General features: G+C 37.9%; 1 protein-coding gene across 11 annotated transcripts in view; it reads left to right on the top strand.

Moving 5' to 3' along the window:
- magi1b (membrane associated guanylate kinase, WW and PDZ domain containing 1b) overlaps nt 1-23,753 on the top strand; it is a 149,777-nt gene that overhangs the window by 54,534 nt on the left and 71,490 nt on the right. For 9 of the 11 annotated variants that reach the window (XM_051912009.1, XM_051912005.1, XM_051912007.1 and 6 more), the window contains exon 2: nt 9,269-9,385. In XM_051912009.1, coding sequence (XP_051767969.1) covers nt 9,269-9,385 — 117 coding nt within the window. Of the gene's footprint in view, nt 1-9,268; nt 9,386-12,881; nt 12,950-17,789; nt 18,015-23,753 lie in introns of those variants that run through there. The other 2 variants (XM_051912013.1, XM_051912011.1) reach the window with 2 other exon arrangements.

Below are 23,753 nucleotides of genomic sequence, written 5' to 3' on the forward strand. Positions count from 1 at the left end.
AATAGCCACAGAAGCTGAAATCACGTTAAAACAAACAAACAAACAAACAAACTGTTTACTTCTTCCAAGTTTGGTTTGTTTGGACAATAAGTGCTTGCAATAATATTAAAGTTTAATCAAAAAATAAAATTCTGTACCAAAGTTGCCATACCTTTAATATTAATTGTGATTTTCTATGAATATTTCCATATATTTTTAAATATTTTAAAAGAATATTTGTATATTATTTGTATGTACACATATGTGTGTAATATTTCTGATATAATTGGGGTTATTTTGCTCATATATCAAGTATGATGAAAGGGGGTTTTCAGGCTACAATGTCTAGTAAGTGCAACAGTGCTCAAATTCACAAGAGCTTTTTTATTTTCAAAACTTTGGAATGATTTATAGAGCTCATAATTTACTATGTTTGTTTATTTATTTATTTATTTATTTATTTATTTATTTGTTTCGCCTTTTAAGTTGGTTAGTATGTAGCACCAAAGAGAGAGTTTACCTATCAGTTATTGTATGTGCTTGTTACCTTTAACCACCAGTAGGGGGCAGCACACTTAAACGCCAAAGCTGGATGAGTGCTGCTCTGACCAGCGTTGCCATGGTGACAGGGCCCAGTGTGATGCAGGCCAGGCGTAATGGAGGGAAACAGAGAGGGCAGTGTAGAGCTGAGAAAGAAACGAGAGCAGAATACCAATCAGATGCCTGTTTACAGACCTCATACCTGTTTTTCCACACAGAATCTTGGACACATGGATCTACAGAGCAGAGCAGCAGCACGCTCTCTGGTTGTATTTGTCGCACTGTATTCGTACGTTGTCGCCACTGGGTTTTTAACCTGTGAGACTGCATATTTTTAACAATTACTGAGATTTGTGCTAAATATAATCCTTATTACTATCAGAGTAATGCTTAAAAATCCAGTCCCCCCTCCAAAGTTTATATAGTTATGTGTGTGAAAGGTGGACTGAGGGTGATATGTGTCTCAGCAGACTGATCTGTCTAATAAGAGCATAGGCTGATGACACTGACAGCCGTAGTCTGTCCACAGGGTGCCTTTGAGCATGTTTTTAAATGATGGTTAACTATGATCAAGCCTCCCCTGCAGTGTGGTTTTAATAATAATAAAAAAATTAAATAAATAAATAAGTGTGTGCTTTTAATTTATTGTATTTTTAATATATACATACAAAAATAAAAGAAAAACTAATATTTCAAGTAAAATGAAATTGGATTTATATATATATTATAAATTTAAAAAAAAAAAAATTATAGTATAATTATATTATATTATATTATATTATATTATATTATTATAATAAAATTAAATAAATAAGTGTGCTTTTAATTTTATTTTTAATATATACATACAAAAATAAAAGAAACTAATATTTCAAGTAAAATGAAATTGGATTATGATATATATATTATATATATATATAAATTATAGATTTTTAAAAATATATTATATTATATTATATTATATTATTTAATTGTAATGTAACATATACCTACAAAATAAATATTTCAGAATATGTTAATGTAAACATAAAAATATAGTCAGTTTTTTGTCTAATAATTTAAGTTAAATAATGCTTCATACTCCTTTAACCTGAAAACTGTTCAAATAGAATTTGAATGTGAAGTTTTATATAAATTATCTGTTTTTATTACTACTGTTATTATTATTATTATTACAAATTATTAAACATTACTTGTTGTTGTATGTATTGTTAGTATTTTATTATAATATATACATACAAAAATACAACGACACATTACAAAATGTTAATATAAACATACAAAAAATATATAGTCAGGTTCTTGTTAGAAACAATCTCCGTCTACACAATATGGCCGAAAACGCATGTCACATGACCGTTAATGCATACTGAGCATGCGCGTACAAGTGTGAACAGTTACCTCTTGCGCATGTAGGCAGCTGCAGTATTAAAAAAATGCAGTCTTAACTGGACAATGGCTGCTAAAAATGACAACAAAGCCAGCAAAGATTGTAGTCCATTCTCCATGTTGTTGTTTACACGGTCGTCAAGGATACGCAGAGCGAATGTGGGCAGCCACGCCATTGTTTTCAAAAGTCTCTGTTTTCGTACGTCTATACTGAAACGCAACCCCAGCGTTTTCAAACTAAAACGGGCTCAGCAGCGTTTGAAAGTCTCCGTTTTCGAGATTTGAAAATGCCTGCGTAGTGTAAACAACAGGCATAACCGTAGCAAAACGTATGCGTTTTAAAACGAAAATGCACTAGTGTACATGGGGCCTAAGTTAAATAGTGCTCCATATGCCTTTAACCTGAAAACTGTTCAGACGGATTTGGAACATGAATTTACATTGGACCAGAAACACTCAAGTGCCTTTAGACTGCTGGTTAGTCTGTGTGTCAGACACTTTCTTTACTTATCTGTCAGGCAGCAATTTTTCCAAGAGCCTTTCTGAACAAAGTTATATTTCCTGCTTTCATGTACAGGCAGAGGAAAACGTTCAGAAAGTAGCTTGACTCCAAAGAAATTTGCAAATCTGACAGTTCTTTCATTTTCCATCGCCAAAGCCAAGTGAGTAAAACAAGACTCAGTTCAGTTACTGGATTTCGTTTTTCCTAGAACTTAGGGCTGGCGTCAGCTGGCAGTGATGTTTCTGAGTGGTAGCAAGACCTGTATACACACACACACGCACACACACGCTCACTCTGTCTCATCTCGCCATTCTGAATGCCGGATGCTTTGTCTGATCCAGTAATCTCTTCTAAACACACTGTGCTTTAGTTTATTCTGATGGGCATTGAGATCCAGCAGGTAATTGAAGATACTCCCTGGCAACTGAGACAGTTGTATTACACACTTGCGTACATGCAGATACACATAAATACGTTGGAATTAATCCAGCATGCTTTGGCTGTCTGTGTTAAGTGGGCGCTCGCAGTTGGGAGCTTATCGGTATCTCTGCCAGGTGCAGTTGGTTCCGTGGCAATTTGTTCTCTAATTATCTGTTTTAGGAGGGATTTGGGGCTCGGACACCAAATGGTGTCCCCCATACCCCAATATGCATACGCACACGCATTAATATACACAGACTTATCTTTCCTTCTGAACCGCCAGCTCTTGGCCTGCATTTGGAGAGTGGTGGAGTAAAATACAGACTGTTAAAAAAATAAAAAATAAATAAAGATAGTGCTGCTACTTGGTCATCTTCACACAGGATTATGGACACACTGAGCAAGAAGAAACCAGTCAGCCTTGTAAGATAAGATGTGCACCATTGGGCCGTTGTAATTTCTGTCTAGAGGGTCTGCATAAATCAGCAGAGAGTCAGCAAAATGAAGCAGAACCGCCGGCCTCACAACAGATATCATACATCTGTTTGAAAGCTGCAAGATGAATTAGGTGCTCCCAAAAACTGATTCGCTTAATAATCAATAAATAATCCACTTAGAAAACATTGTTAATTCCTTTATGTTCAGGAGTCGTTTTGCTGTGTTTGTTCTTTATTACATTGATTTTGTGGTTCTCGATGTGCTTTTTGTGTGAGTAATGTAGTTATCATTGGTATGCTGAACTCCCCATTTAAAAAATATCTTGTAATCATATTTTCTTCTCAAAACACTTGTTTCCTCGAAAAGGTGCTTTTAGACCCATTCTTTGCCCTGCACTAAAGCCATTTCCATATCACTCACAGTGCACATAATAAGATTATATCTTGTGTAATCTACTCACTGTCTGTAAAAAGTGCATGGGTCTGTGTAAAAACACACCCTAAACATTTCAGCAGACTACATTTATTTATTTATTTTTGTTTTACCCCTTTTGTATTTACCAGACCAAATAATGGTACAGTAATTTAAGGAGCCAATATTCCAGATCAGGGAATGTGAGAATTTTTATTTCAATAACATGAATGTACTATAATTTGGTTCAATAATGTTTATTTAATGTTTTGTATTTTTAGGTTTACTAAATTATATTTATGCAGTAGTTATAATCCATATATTCGCTTTTTGAGCATAAATGTCCAACTTAAACTGTCATAAATCTCAAATGCTTTGGAGCACAGACTTAAGTGTGGTCTCTTTTTAAAGAGTGTAGTCTCTTTTTAAAATGTGTTTTTTCAAAACACATTTTACTCTTAAACTACAAGAAAATCAAAGCCATAAATCTAAACAAGTTGTATTCCAAATTTGAGCTTGATATCTCAAAAAATGAGCTTTCAGTAAGATTTAGTTTGGCCGCAGTACCAAAAGTTTCCACTAGATGAAATTAGTGTCCTATTCATTTCCAATGCGGTCATTTTTGATCGACGACGAGCACAACGAAATGTGACTATTTTATTCAGGACCATTTAACCTTTTCGAATCATGTCCATGTTTTTTGTGTGTTGTGTTCACATAGCAAGTGCCAAAACCTTTACCAAGTATTGTACCATTCTGATTAAGTAAAAAAATTATATATAAAAAAACTAAATATAAAATGTTTTGGTCAAAAATGACTAAAGAGCACTAGAGGTTTACAGCTGTAAAAAAAAAAAAAAAAAGTTCTTATGTTTTTTTTTTTTTTTTTTTTTTTTTTTTGAAGATTTTGAATTTTTTTTCCTTTTATTTCGAAACTTTCACATACTAGTAACACATTTTGTACTCATTAGTTGTGAATGTCCACTCAAACCACAGGCCATGACAGTACCTTGGTGGTAGTGACATACAGTAAGCTACTGCAAATCCCAATTACTGTCTTTATTAAAAATTTGTAAAATAAGCCAAGCCTTTGTTTTTTTCTTCCTACACATCTCTCTGTTTTCACATCCCTTGGAGCTCAGATCTCGTCAGGTTTAACTCTCGTAGGCCAGAAGTCCATTGTTGCCGTTGAGTCCGACTAGTAAGCAGCTAATTGGAATAAAGTGAGTTTAGGATGATGGATGGGGGTGGGTGTGTAGTCTGGCTGCTGTAGGTTTGAGTAATGACTCACAACCTGTTGCAGGGATTAATTCACAGCGGTATGCCGCGCTGCTAACATCAACGCCAGACTGCACACACCAACTCAACAGGAAGCTTCACGCTCACATATTACTCCCGTTTTAGTTCTGAAAAAGCAGTCTAATGGCTTTCGCATCAAAATGTATTTTTAGACTTGGATGTGGCTAGATTAAGAAACGATCCTCCAGAGGTTCAATTAGAAGAGAAGAGCTCTTTTCTGACCTTCTAGCTTGAACATTGCCTGGCAGAGCTGTTACTTGTTCTACAGCTAATTGTACAGCCTGCTCAACATGGCAGCAATAACACGAACTGTGTGCTAAATGTATATTTTTACCTCACTGTAATGTGTGCATTTTTTTAAATGATTAAAGATCCATAAATGTTCTGATTTGTAGACCACAATATTGAATATACTTATTGAAAGCATTTCTGTGGTTATTTATTTATTTTTGAACGCCCTATGACGAGAGTAAAAATGAAGGACTATTGAATTATTTTTATATTATTGTGTTTGTAGCTAATTGTACAGCCTGCTCAACATGATAGCGATAACAAGAACTGTACATTTTTACCTAACTGCAATGTGTGCAACTGAAGATGTCTGCTGTTTTGGATCTGGTTTTCAGTTCTTAAATGAGAAACTTTGCTGAATGGACGATTGTAAAAGTTCTTTGTTTTTTCCTAAACAGTTAAAGGATTAGTTCACTTTCAAATGAAAATTACCTCAAGCTTTACTCACCCTCGAGCCATCCTAGGTGTATAGGACTTTCTTCTTTCAGATGAACAAAATCAGAGTTATATTAATAAATATCCTGTTGCATCCGAGCTTTATAATGGCAGTAAACAGGACCAACGAGTATGAAGCTCAAGAAAGTGCATCCATACAAAGCAAAACATACTCCACACGGCTCTGGGGGGTTAATAAAGGCCTTCTGAAGCGAAACGATGTGTTTGTGTAAGAAAATTATCCATAATTAACAAGTTATAAAGTAAAATATCTAGCTTCTGCCAGACCGTCTTCCATATTCAACTTAGAAAGAAAGCGTAACTGGCATTGCGTCAGTTAAGCTTTTTTCCGTAAGTTGAATACGGAAGGCGTAGGACGTAGCGTAAGCGTTTTGAACTGCAAGAGGCATTACACTTTCTTTGTAAGTTAAATACGGAAGGCGGTCTGGCAGAAGCTAGATATTTTACTTTATAACTTGTTAAATATGGTTATTTTTCTTACACAAAAGCATTGCTTCGCTTCAGAAGGCCTTTATTAACCCCCCGGAGCCGTGTTTGCTTTGGATGGATGCACTTTCTTGAGTTTCATACTCGTTGGTCCCGTTCACTGCCATTATAAAGCTCGGATGCGTCAGGATATTTATTAATATAACTCAGATTGTGTTAATCAGAAAGAAGAAAGTCATATACACCTAGGATGGCTTGAGGGTGTGTAAAGCTTGGGGTAATTTTCATTTTAAAGTGAACTAATCCTTTAAAGTTGCAATGCAACAAGGGTAGAAACAGATCTTTTCTTCCATATTGTGGTGTACATTCGAGTGAAAATTAGAGATTATTGAAAAAAAAAAAAATACAGGGCGGGGACTTGGCTTTATCCATTGGTTGTTGATTGGATGGAGGCAGATCTGAATGCAAGCTTGCAGTTGATTGTAAGAAAGGGACGGGGTTTAAATTGACTAAATGATTGGAGAAATCCAGCACCAGAGAAGAAATCTTTTGTTTCATTGGAAGAGTTTCGTTAGGTCAAAATTAAGAAATGAAACGTATGCATAGATGAATCACTTACAGTAAGATCAATAACATGCATTTAGTGAATTTCTATTTCATGTTGACTTTAAAGATCAATAAAGGCTTTGGATTTGTAGACCACAACATTTCATTTTTGCAAAAATATTAAATATTGGAAAACATTTTGTGGTTATTATTTGTTTGAACACATTATGATGAGAGTAAAAATGAAAGAATATTAAATTATTATTATTATTTTTTTTTTTTTTTTCAGAAAAGGACAAAGAGTTTACTGTAGACCCTTAAACTCATCCTCCAAACATAAAAGTAGAATGAAAATAGGTTTTTAACGTGTCTGCATGCTTATTATCCATTTCAGGGATGAAATTGCTACAAGTGCCCATTTTTAAAAGCATGTGTTTGTTGATTTTGCTTTGTCCACGTCGAATAGGCTGTTTTCATCCTGAGATGTCGACTTTTGAGTTGTTAAACTGTTTTGATCTCATAAGTGCCCCCTTCAGATGGTTTATTTTTGTTCCAATTATCTTTTTATTTCTTAGCCAGAGTTCAATGCAGAAGCGCTGATGTAGTGTCAGACTCCTCCAGTCTACACTTATCTTAGTCAGTGTGCTGTACTATAGTAATCCCGTATTCCCGAAACACTCCACAGGAGGAACTGCATTGGAAATAACAGCAGTTTAGTGACTAGGTGATGATTCTGAACTAGTATTAAGCATCACATTTAGAAATTATTGTGAAAAATCTCCACATCTTGATCAATGCCTGTAAGTCGCAGGATGCAAAATGGTGTTCATGAGCATTTTTACATCTTCTATGCACCTTCTATGAGCCCAGACTGGTGTAAACTTCACAGTGGACTATTACTTGACAGTCTATGCTGATTTATGTCACCTAAGTTTGCATTCGAATGAAAACTACAAGGACAGAGGACGGCGTTTGGGACCCGAAGCCCTTAGTATCACCATGGCAATCAATTATGTATGTTCATAAAGTTTAAAAATGCAGTCTCATTTGATCAACGCCAGACTACAGAGCGGGCGAGAGAAAACGGAGAAACTGATTGCATCATTAGGCCTTAATGAGACTATCCATTCAAAGAAATTCTCCAGAAATGCACTATTCCCATTAATCCGGCAAAGGGAAATCCCTGGAGTCTCTTGTTCATGTGAGAAATCGAGAGTTTGTCGGAAGGCAATGCCGGCGAGTGATCTGGCATTGGTGCGGGCACCCAGCGGAACCACATTAACACATAAACAGCTTTTGGCTATTGGCATCTCTTTGAAATGGTGCTGGGTAAGCGATCTGTGTCTTCTAAACAGATGGTGGAGCTGAGGGTGGGAAATGTTTCACATGGCCCACTCTATTGCTTGCACTGGGTTGAGGTGGCAGCCAGGTATCCCCATGAGTGTGAATGGAGGTGTGCTACTACGTGTTAATGTCTCGCATATTACAGTTTCACGCCCATACTCTTCGATTAATATGTTTACGAATGTTTTTTTGTTTGTTTGTTTGTAATTTATTACATTGAGAAACAGTTGCCTGACATACTTGATGCAAACATCCAACAACATAATTGTAAATCATTATGGTTAATACACTACTGTTTTTACCGTAAAAGTAAGATTTTTTTTGTTTTGTTTTGTTATTGAAAGAAGTCTCTCATACTCACCAAGGCATTTATTTGATCAAAATATGGTAAAAACAGTAATATTGTGAAATATTATTATAATTTAAAGTAACTTTCCAATTATATATTTTTTTAGTTTCTGTTTTAATATATTTTTAAATGTAATTTACAGCATCATTACTCCAGTCTTCAGTGTCACATGATCCTTCAGAAATCCTTCTAATTTGGTGCTCAAGAAACATTTCTTATTAGTATCAATGTTGAAAACTGTGCCTTTTCAGGATTTTTTTTTTGATAAATAGAAATTTCAAAATAGCTTTATTTGAATTGGATTTTTTTTTTTTGTAAATATTTAAGTCTTTACTGACACTTTTGATCACTTTAATGCATCCTTGCTGAATAAAAGTATTAATTTCTTTTAAAAAATATATTACTGATCCCAAACGCTTTTACAGTAGTATGTATATGTGTGCATTAGCATTTCTTATAGCTTTCCTTTTCCTCCATTTTTGCTCTCAAAAGCTTCCTGAACTCCTACTATTTGAGACCATTGACAAGTTATGAGTTCGTTTTACTTATTACCAGTAATATTTTGAAAAGAAGTCTGTCTTTTTTGTGGAATTTCCCCTAAACGCAATACAATAAATACAGGATACAAACCTGTGTTCTGGGCGTTGTTAATGCAATACTATAGGAATGCTCAGAAATCCTCTTTTGACCACAAATATGTACCTGCTACGATATATTAGCCATTTTGGACACTGTTAGCAGCATTAGCCACTAGCAGGAACTTTTATCCAATGGTAGTAAAACAAAGAGTCAGAAGCAAACTGCACTACTACAGATATCTACTGAGTTTGCCCATGATTCAGAATCATTAACATGTGTGTTTTCCCTTTGTTTTGAAGGAAATAAACTCAATAAAGACCTGAAGCACTACCTGAGCCAGAGGTTCCCGAAATCCTCCGCCGACTACGAGCTTCAGCAAACCATACGAGACAACCTCTACCGCCATGCTGTGCCTTGTAAGTATTTTTGTTGTTTCTTTCTTCTTTTCTATATCTTTCAAAACACTCACCTCCAGTGTGCAGTGTATTCTCTGTACTGTACTCTTCTATGTTGCTGTATTTCTCTCTATTATATTCTTTTGCTAAAGTTCATATGCAGAAGCTGTGTGCGCATCAAAGTGATGGCTGGACTGTTTGTACTGAGGCGGTGGAAGGGAGGACGCTATCAATATTCACAGAAATCCTCCTTTCGATCGAGTAGGTGGCAGCCATGTTCTTGGAGAAGTGTGATGAAATAGTGTGTGTTTTTGTATTTGTGTAGAGGAAGAGAGTATTGGATATGTGCAGTTGAGTGGATATGTTTCAGTTCTGTAAGACAGATGTTTCTAGTAGTCTATATATAGATTTTTCCCTTGTGCATGTCTATCTGTAGAAACTGGCAAAGATTTGAATGTATTTCAAAGCAGTGATAATGTAACTTACTGATACTGTAATACTGCAATTTACATAATTTGATGTACATGTATGTTGTGTATATACAAACTGAGTTTTTTCATAAATACATGCTACCTGTTACATTTATATTATTCGACACTAAAGCTCTGCTGCAAAACCTACTGAGTTGCCTACCTATACAGCATTTTAAGAAATCATTATTTGTATATGCTGTTTATATATATTATGTACAAAGCTGTGGTTATTAGCTTAGCAACATGCTAACGTCAAACTCTACTGCGCAAGAGATGTGACAGTTTATTTCAATGGAGTTTGATGTTAGCATGTCGCTAAAACAACAAAGCGAAACTCTAGCATTACATAAGGCAAGAGACAGCAAGGCAGCTCTCTGAATTTTTGCTACAGCTTTGCTGACGTATTTCTCTGTTCTCTGTGATAAGTCATAATATTTGTAGCAGCACTCTCTATGCTGTCTAGTTGAAAGGAAACCACCGCTCAACTTTAAACTGTTTGGATGGTGAGTTTTGTGTCTTTCTACAGTTAATAGAGCTGTAGACTGTCTCCGATTAAACACTCAGATCCATTAGCTGATGTGACAGAAAGTGAGTGGCAGTGTGTGTTTGAGAGTGATTGATAGACATGAGACAGCTGGAGGGACAGATGGGAGGGAAGGACTGATCAAAGTAGTGGGCTCCATCTCTCTTCTCAACTTTGTCACTGTTTCATGGATACAAAAACACAGCCGTGGCCTCCCAGAATTCAAAGACAAAAATCATTTTGTGAAATGTGACATTTCTGCCACTAGTTGCACCAAACAGAATTGGTTTGGTCGAACAATGGGAGACGGGGTGAGGGTTGAGTTTGGGATTGGTTTAGAAACAGATTTGTTTAGAACTTACGTAGATTGTGGACATTGAGGACAGATGAGATGTGTGAAAAAGGCCATCTACAGTATGTGAAACTGGAACGGCCACCTCTGAGTGGGGGGGATGTGTCCAGATGCTCCAAAATAAACTTCTAAAGCAGTTCAGCATTTGGGACTCTTCATATAACATGAACTCATGCTGATCTGGGATCAGTATCTGTTGTAACTTAAATAAGACGATAGGAGTAAACTAAATAAGACGATAGGAGTTCCTGGATATGATATTAGGTCACTATACCTAATCTAGATCATGTTTGATATACAAAATGTGCATGTGTGTGGATCTGCTTACCGTCATATCAACCACTTCAATGGGAAAACTGATCATAATCTGCCTGTTGTATACTGTATGATATTACCACAAATTTTGCCTCCCAAGTACACCAACTGTTGAAAATTTTGGAGTCTGTAAGCATTTATTTAAGCATTTATCTTTTCTTTACTGTCTTTACTGTCACTTTTGGTCAATTTAATGCATCCTATATGAATAAAATTCATTAAAAAAAAAAAAAAAAAACTGACAGACCCCAAACTTTTGAATGGAAGTATATATTAAGATGAATATCGTATAGTCTAAAAAGACTGAAAAGATGAACATGTCACACACGACTCTACGAATTCCATTTTAAAAAAAGCCATGGTTCAAATTTATAATAATAAAAACCACTGTTTTACTCTCCTTGCCAAATGTACATTCTAGCTCACATTCTTGCATGTTTATTAGCGGTTTGTTCCATCGGGATGAAAGGATGTATGTTTTAGTATCAGGTTTAATGAAGCAGTTGGTATCTTGCTGTCAATTACCTGGTAATTTTACATGACGTGGTTCTGGTGAACATGACAGCGATGAGTCAAGATTGATCAGAGCTTGTGAATGTGAGGGTGTGTGTGTGTGTGTGTGTGTGTGTGTGTGAGGGTCAGTTGGTGCTTATACATGAGGAATGTGGAGGGGTGCAGCTGTCTCTTTTGTGCACTGATGGCCCGAGCAGCTAGTTGCCTCACCAGGTGGCCAGTGGCAGGGAGTGTGTGTATAATGATGTGTGTGTGTGTGTGTGTGTTGTGTATGTTTGGGGTGTTGGGGGTGAAATGGCCGGCTGGAGAAGAGTGACAATGAAGGCAAGTGACCCTGAGATAGGACTGCATGTCACTAATACATTTAAAGATACAGAGGCAGATTCAGCTGTCATTATGTGCGTCTACTCTGACCAAGGTCTATTGTCTCACAAAGTTTGCCAGTGTTACTGTGAACTGAGTCAAAGTGGTGTTACTGGATCAGTAACACTGAATTTTTTTATTATTTTTTTTTTTACAGCTCTCTGGAAGCTCTCTTGGTCAGTCGTGACATTCTGGGGTCAAATATTTTTTTCCCAGGAAACATAGCTGTGCTAGTTTAATTATAAATCTCTTGCTTTTTGTAAATTGTATTTATAATTAATTAATGAAAATATTTTTGGGAATATATATATATATATATATATATATATTTATATATATATAATATATATTATGAAAAAGCAGACAAATATGCATTTCGTTGAGACAGATGGAAGCAAAATGAACTGCTACTATTGTAAAATGTCCTGATGTGGGCTATAAATCCAGATGTCCAGTGCACATTCATTCTGCTTCTGTATCTCAGAGTGTTTTTGTCTGAAGAAATTGCTGTTTTTCCCCTTCTATTTCTCTCATATTTCTTCCAAACCTCAACTCTAGCAGCTAGAAACAGGTGCATATTAAGTATTTTTGTGGCCGTGCTTACATTTAATTTCTCTGATTGTTGTCCTGTGATGTAATAGTAAGGAACAAAAAGCTGTGCCCTTTGTCTTTTCCTCATTTCGCGCTCCAGCTTTTCACATGACCGACACCGTCAACATAACAGATGCCGCTGGAACAGCGCTCCCTCCCTTAGTGTTTTCACATTTCCTTCTCAGTCCCTCTGTTCGCGTCTTCATCTATCAGTCTATTTAAGCCTCCCTGTGGTTAGCCAGCCCCTGCTTGCCCTCTCTCGCTCCCCTCCTCTCTCCTGCATCCCCACACCCCCCCTCCACACCCCCTCTTTGGCTCTCTCACTCCCTCCATCCCTCCATTTGTTTTTCTGCTCGGTAGCAGACAGCAGGATTGCAGCTGAGGACAGGTTGCTGCTGCGTTTTCTCGCCAGAAAGAAAGAAAGGATTACCGTCTGGAGGCTGCACTGTGGCGAGGCAAGTCCGTCTTATTTTTCTGCATGCTTTCGGTCGCGTTTCGCTCTATCTTCTGAGATGCGGGAAACGGATTAGAGGGTTTGTGGGTGATGTATGGGGCTTAGTGTGTGCAGTGGATGCTTCATATATAGGCTAAAGGGTTGGATTGGGGGTGGGGTTGTTGTGGGGGTGGGGTCGGGGGTTGTAGTGGGGTTGAGTCAGGGGAAAGAATACGAAAAAAAGAGCGTAAGATCGAACCCTTCAGTCACATCTCGTTCACAGGGACAGATGGCTCATAGCTGAGGAACTTTCTCATCAATATGATTTATTTTCAAGCCATTGTCTGGAGTCCCTTTGGGGCATGGAGCTCATTTTTCCTTGGTGAGCGTGTGTACGCGTGTGTACACATGTATATATGTGTGTGTGTGTGATGGAATGATGATGTGGCAGAGGGAGTACGGTGCACTGAAGGGCCATCACCCTTGATGTAATGAGCAATGATCAACTCACCACCTGAACAAAAGCGCCCAGCGTCGAAGCGGCGCAGAGAAATTCAATTTGTCACTGCCCTTCGCACCACAGAGTGTGCTGTGGATCCCTCATATGCTGCCTCAGACAGGTTACTGCCCAGTCATATGCTGTCTTCTTATGTTAGGCATCACAAACATTGTTGCTAGGTAGATCTCTGCATCTAAGAGAATGTATTCATTCATTCTGTGACTTGTAGGTTTCATTATTTCAATAAAAATCTGATGTTTTTCAGCCTAATATGCAAGAAAACAAACACAGCTCGAAATTTGCATCATTCGTTTTAGCTAATTGTGTTAACATAGCATTCACAGCAACTGATGTCTGTGGGAGCTAGCTAATTAGCATTTAGCATGTGTACTACTCTGTCTGGAGACAAGCAAAGCGCTTCAACCACAGGCTTGGAGACAGGGTAGATCTGAAGAGCGCCCCGGTCGCAAGTCAGCTACGATTAGCAGACAGAAGAGAGATAATACCTGCAGGGAGCCGAGGGCTCTCAGTAGGGAGGACCGAAATTCGAATGAGTTTTAGCATTGACAGTCTGTGTCTGGATGGAATGATTTTTGCGTAATGTCGCTAAGTTTAATACAAAATGCATTTTTTTTCCCTGCCATCTAAAATGGGCTATTTAGAGGTCTGGTCCTCTCTGTTTGGGTTCGTCTTGAGTTTCCAGGCTCCATTTTGATATGTCAGCTCAAGCTTGATATCACTGAGCAAGCATATGTGGGCGGCATACTGAGAAATTCGACGAAATCTGGGCATGTTCAGAATCCAAATCCCTTTCCACGTTTTCTTTGGCTAACACCTTGTTGAGCGTAGACGAGTCTTGCGATTTGGCTGTTCTTGGCCTGAAATGCCCATTTGCTCACAGCACTTGACATTCTGAATTCGAAAGCATTTTGTGAATTCATTTGCAAGTCTAAAGAGCCCTCAGAAACTGTTGATCACCGTGAGAGTGGACAAACTAGAGACCAGCATCAGGCATGTCCAGGGGGCACTACTTTGGATGGGCGGATTTAAAAAGAGGTTTGAGGCACAAAAGGAGAAGAATGCCTCTTCAGATACCACTCCATTCATGTGCTGCTTCTGAACAAGAAAGACCAGGACTGGGGATCTGCAGCAAGTTGCCTAGTTTTCTTTTAGACGTCCTTCAGAATCAAAGGTTGGAATTACTCCAAGAATACTAAAGTATCTTCAACCTAGTGCTCAGTTGTCCCTCGTCCACATGGACTAGCATCTACAAATACTTTCCTTTATAAACTGACTATTCATTTATAAATTAAAGGGATAGTTCACTTAAAAATGAATGTTCTGTCATCATTTACTCACCCTCATTACAAACCCGGTGGAACACAAAAGAAGATATTTTGAATAATGTTACTGTCCATACAATGAAAGTCAGTGAGGTCCAGAACAACTCTGAATAAGAGATATTTTATAATATCTTCTATGTTCCACAGAAGAAGGTTTTGAATGACATGAGGGTGAGTAAATGATGACAGAACATTCATTTTTAGGTAAACTATCCCTTTAATCATGTAGCCAATATGGAAAAGCTCTAAAGATGGAAGTCTAGATGCACACTAAGGCATTTACCTCCAATTTTTGACACAACAAAGCATTTCCGCTGTTCTTCAGCAGTTGAAAGTTTCATATTATGTAAAAGGTGAGCTTTAAATCCGAATCACAGCTCCACGGGGCTGAGAAGATGATTCACGCTGAGCTCCACCCAGAAATAGAAGCTCATACACAGGCTACAGGACACACTGTTTCTGTCATTACCTCTGGCCTATTTCCTCAGGGTTTCATTTGTAGATGCGTGCTTGTCATTTTGCCATTGTAATCATTCAACTTGAGGGTTAAGAAAACAAGAGAGGGAGTTTGAGATACTTGCTTGTGATGTATGGGACTTGTTTGATGGATGAGGGAAGTAATTTCGTTGAGTGGCTATTCGTGGTCAAAAGGCCATTCAAAACCAGATTCTTTTGATTTAATTTATTTTCAAGTTCACACATACATTTAAAGCTCATTTGAAAAATGGGGAACAATATGTGGATTTTAGTCCAAGCTAATGAGATGCCACATGCCTATAAAAGACAACAAAACATTTAAAGGGACAGTTCACCCCAAAATGACAATTTTGTCATTTACTCACCCTCATCTTGTTTCACACCCGTATGACTTTATTTATTTTGTGGAACATAACAGTTCAAGTTCACATACACATTTTAAGCACAAATGAAAGATGGAGGACAATATGTGTATTTTAGTCCAAGGTGATAAGACCAATATAACATTTAAAGGTGCAATATGTAAGAATTTTGCAGTAAAATATCCAAAAACCACTAGGCCAGTGTTATATGTTTTGTTCACTTGAGTACTTACAATATCCCAAATGTTTTCAACTATTTGTAATTCGTGAGAAAATTGCAATTTTAACCAAGGCTCCGGGACGTGTGAGGAGTCGCCTGTCAGTTGCGTCATACCCACGTTAACCCTCGGTCTGCCTCGGTTTCCGGTTTTATTTTGTAGAAACCATGGAAACACCGAAGACGCTTAAATATATTACATGTTTTAATAGACAAGGGAACAACTGTTTTGATATATTTATAGACAGAAAATTTATTGTTGTTATATAGCTCAACACGTTTAGTCTTATTGTTTAAATCTAATTTTCTTGATTTTTTTTTTTTGCGAGTACGATGCTTTACCATGCCTCAAAGAAAAACACTATTTTGTCAAGTAGCTAACATAGCATAATCAGATGCAGCTTTATTTCTAGTAAAAGTAATACAGAATTTTCTCCATCATACAATACGTTTTAAAATTAATTGCATGCCATTTATCAACACATTTAATATGTTATTCTAAAATCGATCTGAAGTGTGCAACAAGTGTCTCAGCGCAGCCACCGAGAGAACGCTCAGAGTAACGTTATAACATTTTCAACACACTCAATTGTATCCAATATGATAAACAGAGCTGTGTTACCTCATAGTCATGACCGGAAAAGCGGAAGCGGCGCCGGCGACTGTGACATAATAAAAGTTCCACTGCTCGTGAGGCGTGTGTTGCGCAATCGCTCCAGCGGCCTCGTTCAGCTCCCACAACACTCGGTCCTGCTCTGCTTCATGCTATAATAATGTTATTAATCACATCCATGAACATTATTTCTTCCCGAGTCCTATTCCTATTCTTTTGCACCGTCCGTTGAGATGAAGACCACATGTCCGAAGATTCCGCACTCAAACTTGGCGTCATCAAGCTATGCCTTTGTTTTGAATAGCCCTCTAGCGTCTTCTAGCAGACAGAATTCTTACATACTGCCCCTTTAAAGGGACAGTTCACCCAAAAATGAAATTCTGTCATCATTTAATCAGCCTCGTGTTGTTGCAAACCTTTTTTTTTCTTATGTGGAACATAAAGATATATTATAAATGTCTCAGTGTTTTTGTGCATACAATAAAAGTCAGTAAGGTCCAGTTTAGTTTTAGTTAGTTTTAACTTATTTCTGAGCAAAACCAAATATTTGGTGGGAAATAATGTTGGGCAGGACTTAGGTTTTCATAGAATCATGGATTGTTTGCTGTGATATTACTGGTTTATATTATGTTTCCCCGCCCACATGGCCATGGTTACATCATCAGAAAGTTTTGGAGGCAAAACATTTTACATTTTGAAAGGCCTATGAAAACATGTTTTTTTTTTTTAAATACATTGAACTGGTAAATTGTTCACATTAATACCAGTAGCACCAATAAAAATAATGTCATACAGTAGATTTCAAATCTATCATTTCTATAAGTGCTTTAAGACTAAAAAAGTCCTCCTGTCATTGGTTTTGTTTTGTTTTATGTGGAGGCTTAATAAAGGGAGGGAAAGGACTTTGGCCAAAATGTGGTCACACACAGAAGAACCCCCCCACCCCTGTTGTATGCCCCAGTGGCCTGCTGGAGTTAAACAATAGTATTGTACGCATTCACATGGCTGGCCTGACCAGCCCGATTTTTATCTGCTAAATCTCATTCATCCTCTAATCCCCATCCTAGCCCACCATTTGATTGCCTTAGTCACGTTGTATTTGTGTATGTACTTGTGTGAGCTAGAGAGAGTGTGCAAACGTCTTGTTTGCAGCGGGAACCATGTGTGTATCTGTCTGCAAGTGTGTGTTGGAGGAGGAGGAGGGAGGATGTGAAGAGAGAGAGAGAGAGAGAGAGAGAGAGAGAGAGAGAGAGAGAGAGAGAGGTGGGCGGGCGGAGGTGGATGAGTGTGAGCCTGAAGACGTTTAGCTCAGATGGTGTTTTCTGTGCGAGCCCCTCACATTGGCTGAGCTTCAACGCTGGGCTGGACGACTGCTTTACAGAGAAAGAGATCGCGAGGAAGAGGAGGAGGAGGGACGACAGACTGGGCAGTGCTAGCTGAGATACAAGCATCTGATGCTCACCGGAACAGGATTCTGGGATTTTTCTGCTCTTTTCTATTGGATTTCGTCTGGTTGTGCAAGATCTTGAGTGGATTGCATCCATTGGAAGTAGCAGCTGCGAGGTTCTCTGCTAAGGTAATTTAGCATTTCCCCCCCCCTCCCAAATATCACCTGGACTCTTTGGCTTCCGGGATTTGACAATGGGGGGTGGTGAATGAGAGATGGAGAAAGAGTGACAGAAAGCTGGGAGCAGCAACGCAGCGAACGCAGCTGAATATATGACTGTCTTGAGGGATGTGATAGGATGTGATTTGTTGAGGATGGCAAAATGGTGCACCAGAGATGCCGCGGTCCGTGTTAGCTGCTGGAGCGCGCGTGTACGTGCCTGTCTGCTTGAGCGAGTGGAGGTTGAATTAAGCTGTGGTCACTTGACGTGTTGGAGGCCATTATGTTTGGAGTTGAGCAGTGTGGCAGGCGTCTCTCTCCCAGCCCCCCCTCCCATCCACACCAGCCCCATGTCTGTCTCTCCGCTGCAGCCGCTGTCTTCAGCCGTATCTGTGTCTGAAAGGCTTTCTCGTGCTCTTTTTCTCTTGCCTTTTCATGTAAGCTCAGAAAAGATGCCCATTTTGAAAGGTTCTCTGTATCTTAGTGGCATTTATAGGTTAAATAGCTTCATACTCTGGCCTAATAATAACAGGCTGGTGTTTTATGGGTCTTATGATGATTTGAAGATGAAGATTTGAGCCGAGTAAAACTGAAGCCGGGAAAAGGCCTGGTGTTTGTATTGCATGGCATTTCCTCTGTAAGCTTGGTTTTGGTGTGTTTAGACTCCATAAAATCAAATCTACTCAGCTCATCATTAATCGATATTTTCAGCAATGCATTATTTGGCATGTCTTGATGCATTGATCAGTCATTTCAGCACAGACATCATTGAATTGAGTAGATTTGATTTGATGGAGTCTATGAATGCTAAAACCGAGCTTTGTTTTGAAGTGGATCTCCAACTGGAGGGTCTTCTGGGGGGATATGCTTACAGAAAGCAACTCCATTTTGCTAATGGGAATATGCGGGGTGGAAAATGCTAGAATCGGGGATCTGTGTTGTGGATTAACCCTTTGGTGGGACAGATGGTTCTCTCTCCCACTGAGCCGGAAGGGCTGGCTGTCAACATCAACATGGGCGCACATCCCCAAGCCTTTCCCAATCATGTGTCTTCCCTTTCCCAGTTTCTCCCGGTTCCAGATCTCCCAAAAACAGGGAACGTGAGATGCCAAGTTTCTCCTTCTCTTGCGCTCTTTCTCTCTCTTTTAAACCTTCTGGTTTTCTATTTTCAAATTATTTAATTAGAAGATAGTTCATTAATATAGTTTATTAACATTTGCCATGCTCCTTTCCTGGATCGTTTGCCTTGGCAAGCTATTTCAGACTCCTGAAATGGTATAAGTTTTGGCCTGGTATTGTTCGAAATGACATCACACCAGTTCGATTTTGCTTGAAGTAAAAGATTTCACTCTGATTCATGTTATGCCTAAGAACAACCCTTTACCATGGAAAAATCACTGCAATGCATTGCCTCTTATTGTTGTGATATTCTTGATTGCATTGATAGCTTTAATTATGCCTTGGTTGTGCAGATATGCTGCTTAACCAGTGATCGGTTTGTGTATGAATGTAATATGAGCCCTTATTAACATTACCAGTGTAAACTGTTGTGTCATTCAGTGTGTTTTGATAAATCTGTAGTGATCTGTCAACACTTTGCGGGCATCAGTCACACAGAAGAGAAGGTAGAGGCTCTCAAACGCCTCTGCTGTGACAGGACTGTCAATATCTTATATCCCTTTGAACTCTACTGACGTCGCCTCCAGCCTGTACATGCCATTTATTGGTGCTTTGCCTTTTGATTAATGCTTCTGACAAAGTAAAGGTGCTTTCTGTGTTTTTTTTTCTTTTTTGTATTTCAAAAATTCTTTCTTCTTGCCCATGTCAGTCAGGATAGGCAACAGATGTTGAAAGAACTTCAGTGACTTGTCAAAGGTTAAAAAGGGTTTTATTTATTTAATTTTATTTTTTTATTTTTATTTTTTGCTTGTTTAGTCTAATTCATAGAGGTATTTGTTTTACTATTTTACAGAGAAAATACCACAAGGTATTTGGAGCCTTGCTCGCGGTTTCAATCTTAGTGGAAACTGTGGCCTTGCAAAAATGCATCATGTAAACATGCTTTCTGCAATGTGAATCCAAGGCCACACTTCATTCCAGTGTGGGGAAAATCTGGTCTAGTGTTTCAGTTTGAACTGAAAGTTAGGTTACAGTGTTAAATGCTATTCTTATGTTATTTTTATTGGTTACACTTTATATTACAGTGTCCAAGTTACACATATCACATGTAAATATAGTTAACTGCAATAACAACAAGTTATGTTAGATTACAAACAGCTGTACATAATTTGCACATTAAGTACACATTAATCACTAATTTATTTTACTTATACTTTTTTATTACTCAGAATTGATTGGTTTCCTTTTGAAAAAATGGATAAAAGTCTCTCTTTGTTTAGAAAGATAGGACCATGGCTCTTGTGTGTGTGTGTGTGTGTGTGTGTGTGTGTGTGTGTGTGTGTGTGTGTGTGTGTGTGTGTGTGTGTGTGTGTGTGTGTACAGTGAGTGTACGGTGGTGCAGTGGTTATTTATGTTGTCCTAAAACCAGAGGCTTTAGAAAACTGTGATGAAATCACAGGATATAAACCAAGGATACATGTTTTATCAGGTGTAAATGACAGTTTCTGTGGTAAATGGGGAAGGGCATTCTCATTTTAGAGAGCATTTAAATGGACAGAAATGATTTATACAAGTGTTAGAGTAGTAGAAATATTACATTTTTCCATAGGAGAAAGAATGTTTTAGATTTTTTTTTTTTAGTAATTTTTAAATGCGCATGTCTGCTAAAAGACCAACTTTTATCAGTAGTATATGATGTATACAGTGTTTGAGAGCCAACACTTTCAAGTTTGATGTTTTGCCACTCATTTGATTTGTTTAATCATCTTTCCAGTCATGCCATTGCCTTTTTAATTTATAGATTATAGAGAGAAGCACATGCAGGAAAAAAAGAGAGATGACATGAGTGCAAAAAAAAAGGAAGAAGGAGAAGAACGAGAGAGAGAGAGAGAGCAGCCTGTATTACTCACTGGGTCAGGCTCATGAAAAATTTAATCAAGCCATGCAGATAACAGCTTCAGCTCCGAACAAACACTTCCCAGTGTACAAGAGCATTTTTCAATTAGTTTTTATGTATTTAACTGGGAGGGCATCAGAAAACGCATGAAATTGCTTCTGTGAGAATAGTGCTGAAGATTTAGAATCTCAAACGAACCTAGTTTTTGTTGTAGAAATATTGTAATCATGCTTATTTCAAGCCAAAAACCACAGGCCCTTTAATAACTTTGGAAATGCGCAAACATCCGAATGCTGGTATAGTGAGAGTCTCGACTATTATTAGAATGATGATAATGAGTCGTTTCCAAATGCTTTAACAACAGCCTACGCTACATCGCTAACTGAATCACGGCGGTGAGGTTCAGAGTCACTTAAAGCGTTGCGTCTGATTGATTGCCTCTCCAGTTACTGCAGTATTGCTCTCCAGGAATGCAATACGTCCCCTTAAACACCTCGATCCGCTTTATAACTGGACAGTATGTTGCTATGTTCGATTTCACAATGCCAGGTAACATTTGTGTTGTTATGGCTGTGAGAGGTGAAGCTGACCTAGTATTAGAGAAAACAAAGAAGCACGAAACTTCTTTGTGTCTAAATTGAGAATGGAAATTAACTTTTGTGGGCAAATAGGTCACCTTGAAATAGCATTAACATTTAATCTTTACATTATATGAATTGTTATGTTTTGAGGTTTCTTTTTATTGGTGTGGGATTAGTCATTGTTGGCCATTCGAAAAAAGTACAAGACAGTGAAGAAGTATTTAATGCACCAAAGATGTGGTGCTAGTTTCAATGTGTGGAACACCTTTGCTTGACCTTTAAGGATTTGAATATGGATACATGCTAATTTTAATACTTATTATGTATAAGAGTCATCAGACACTGCTGAATCATACAGGCTTACTATTTTTGTCCACTTTGCAACTGTGATTTTTCCTCATCGAGGGATTAGTATGCGCATACACACATACTGAGCATTAAGTTGGCTCAGAGACCAGCGTTTTGAAGTCAAAGCCTTGTTACACATAGGTGAAACGAAAGCCGACATCTAACTTTATAATTCAAATCTGCCTGCTTTTTTTATTTTTTTGTGTATGTGTTTATTCCGTAGCATTTATCATCTCTGAGATTGCATTGTGCCATTGTGTCTCTGCCAATGCCATTTGCCAATGTTTTACTAATACTTAGGCTTAGAGATTTGAACAAACTCTTAATGGCGGGGTGTTTTGAAGTTTTGTAACCATGATTTGCTTATTGTTAATTCTAATCAGAAGTTGTTGGTAAATAGGGAGAGATATTCTCATAGCAGAGAGACCTTTTTTTTTATGATTGTGAGAGCAAGATATTCAAGACTTTCAAAAAAGTCAGTATTTTGATCTGTTTGTCCATGAAATCTTGCAGCTTGTTGTGCTTTTACATTTCTAAGCAATTGGATCTCTGCCTGGTGGACAAAAACATGCATGAATTCCATAGACCAGTGGCACAAGATGACTTAAATTAATACATTTAAATTAATAAATTGTTAGTAATATATTAAAATAATCTAACTCAAATATAAATTAAAATGTTAAAAGATGTAACTGAAATCATATATTTCTTGTCCCCCCTCAATAGTTAGGCTATTTTTGTTTATGTTGAACACTGTTATTGTTATATTGAACATTGTATTGTTTTTATTGACCAACGTACAGTTCTTGAAACTTATGGAACTGCAAAATGAATTGTGGTTAATACTATAAGTAAAGCCTATATGGGGGGCCTTCAAATAATGTGTTGGACAATTGGGGCCTTTGAGTCGAAAAGGTTGAGAAACTCAACAGACTAACTAACACAGAAGAGCAAATAAGAGGCCAATAAGAGACAGATGTCACTGCATTGTCACTGCATTGATGCAGTGACTTGCATGGGCATTGTCTTTTTTTCCAGAAATATGTAAAATCTTGTTTTCAAAGGGCAACATGTTTAGCAATTTGTTTTGTGACAACGAAGCTGAAGGAATCTTTCCTAGGCATGTGGGTAATGTGAGTAAAGCTTAATGCTTAAATGTAGGGTAGGTCATTTTGAGAGAGGCTAGCAATAGCGAGCTAGCTTTGAAAAGATCCCACCCTCCGTTTAGAGCGTCTCCTAAGCCATGCCTCCTCCAAAACACATGAACACGTACAGCGGGGAGCAAACAAAAGCGTCACGATAGACGGCGTTAAACTACCTCATGTCTCAAAGTACATGACATTACAATAATAATGAACGTAAACAACTTAAAGAGCACTGACCTGTACCACCTGACTGCTGCAGATACATTTTGGCGTGGATAGTGTTCCATTGAAATGCATAAATTCGAGTCACGAACCGCACTGAGTATAACGTCACAGGTTTCCATCTCTTCCAAATTATGGTAGTTATGGCATGAACGCTGCATAAGCTTATTGTTTTGGTTCAGGAGGAACTGTAAAAGGTGGCTGTTGTTTCGGTTCTCGCGACTGATGTCTGTCTAACTCTGCATAGCATGAAACGCGCTGATGACGTGTGATGTCTGCGTGAACAGGGTGTGCGGAGATATGGACATATATACGTTGACAGGCAGGTAGTACATTGAATCATTGCATTCGGACCAAATTTAATGATTGGACGAACATTTTATGGTTCTACGCCTTC

Source organism: Ctenopharyngodon idella, chromosome 11 (assembly GCF_019924925.1).
Source record: "Ctenopharyngodon idella isolate HZGC_01 chromosome 11, HZGC01, whole genome shotgun sequence".
Classification (NCBI taxonomy): Eukaryota; Metazoa; Chordata; class Actinopteri; order Cypriniformes; family Xenocyprididae; genus Ctenopharyngodon; species Ctenopharyngodon idella.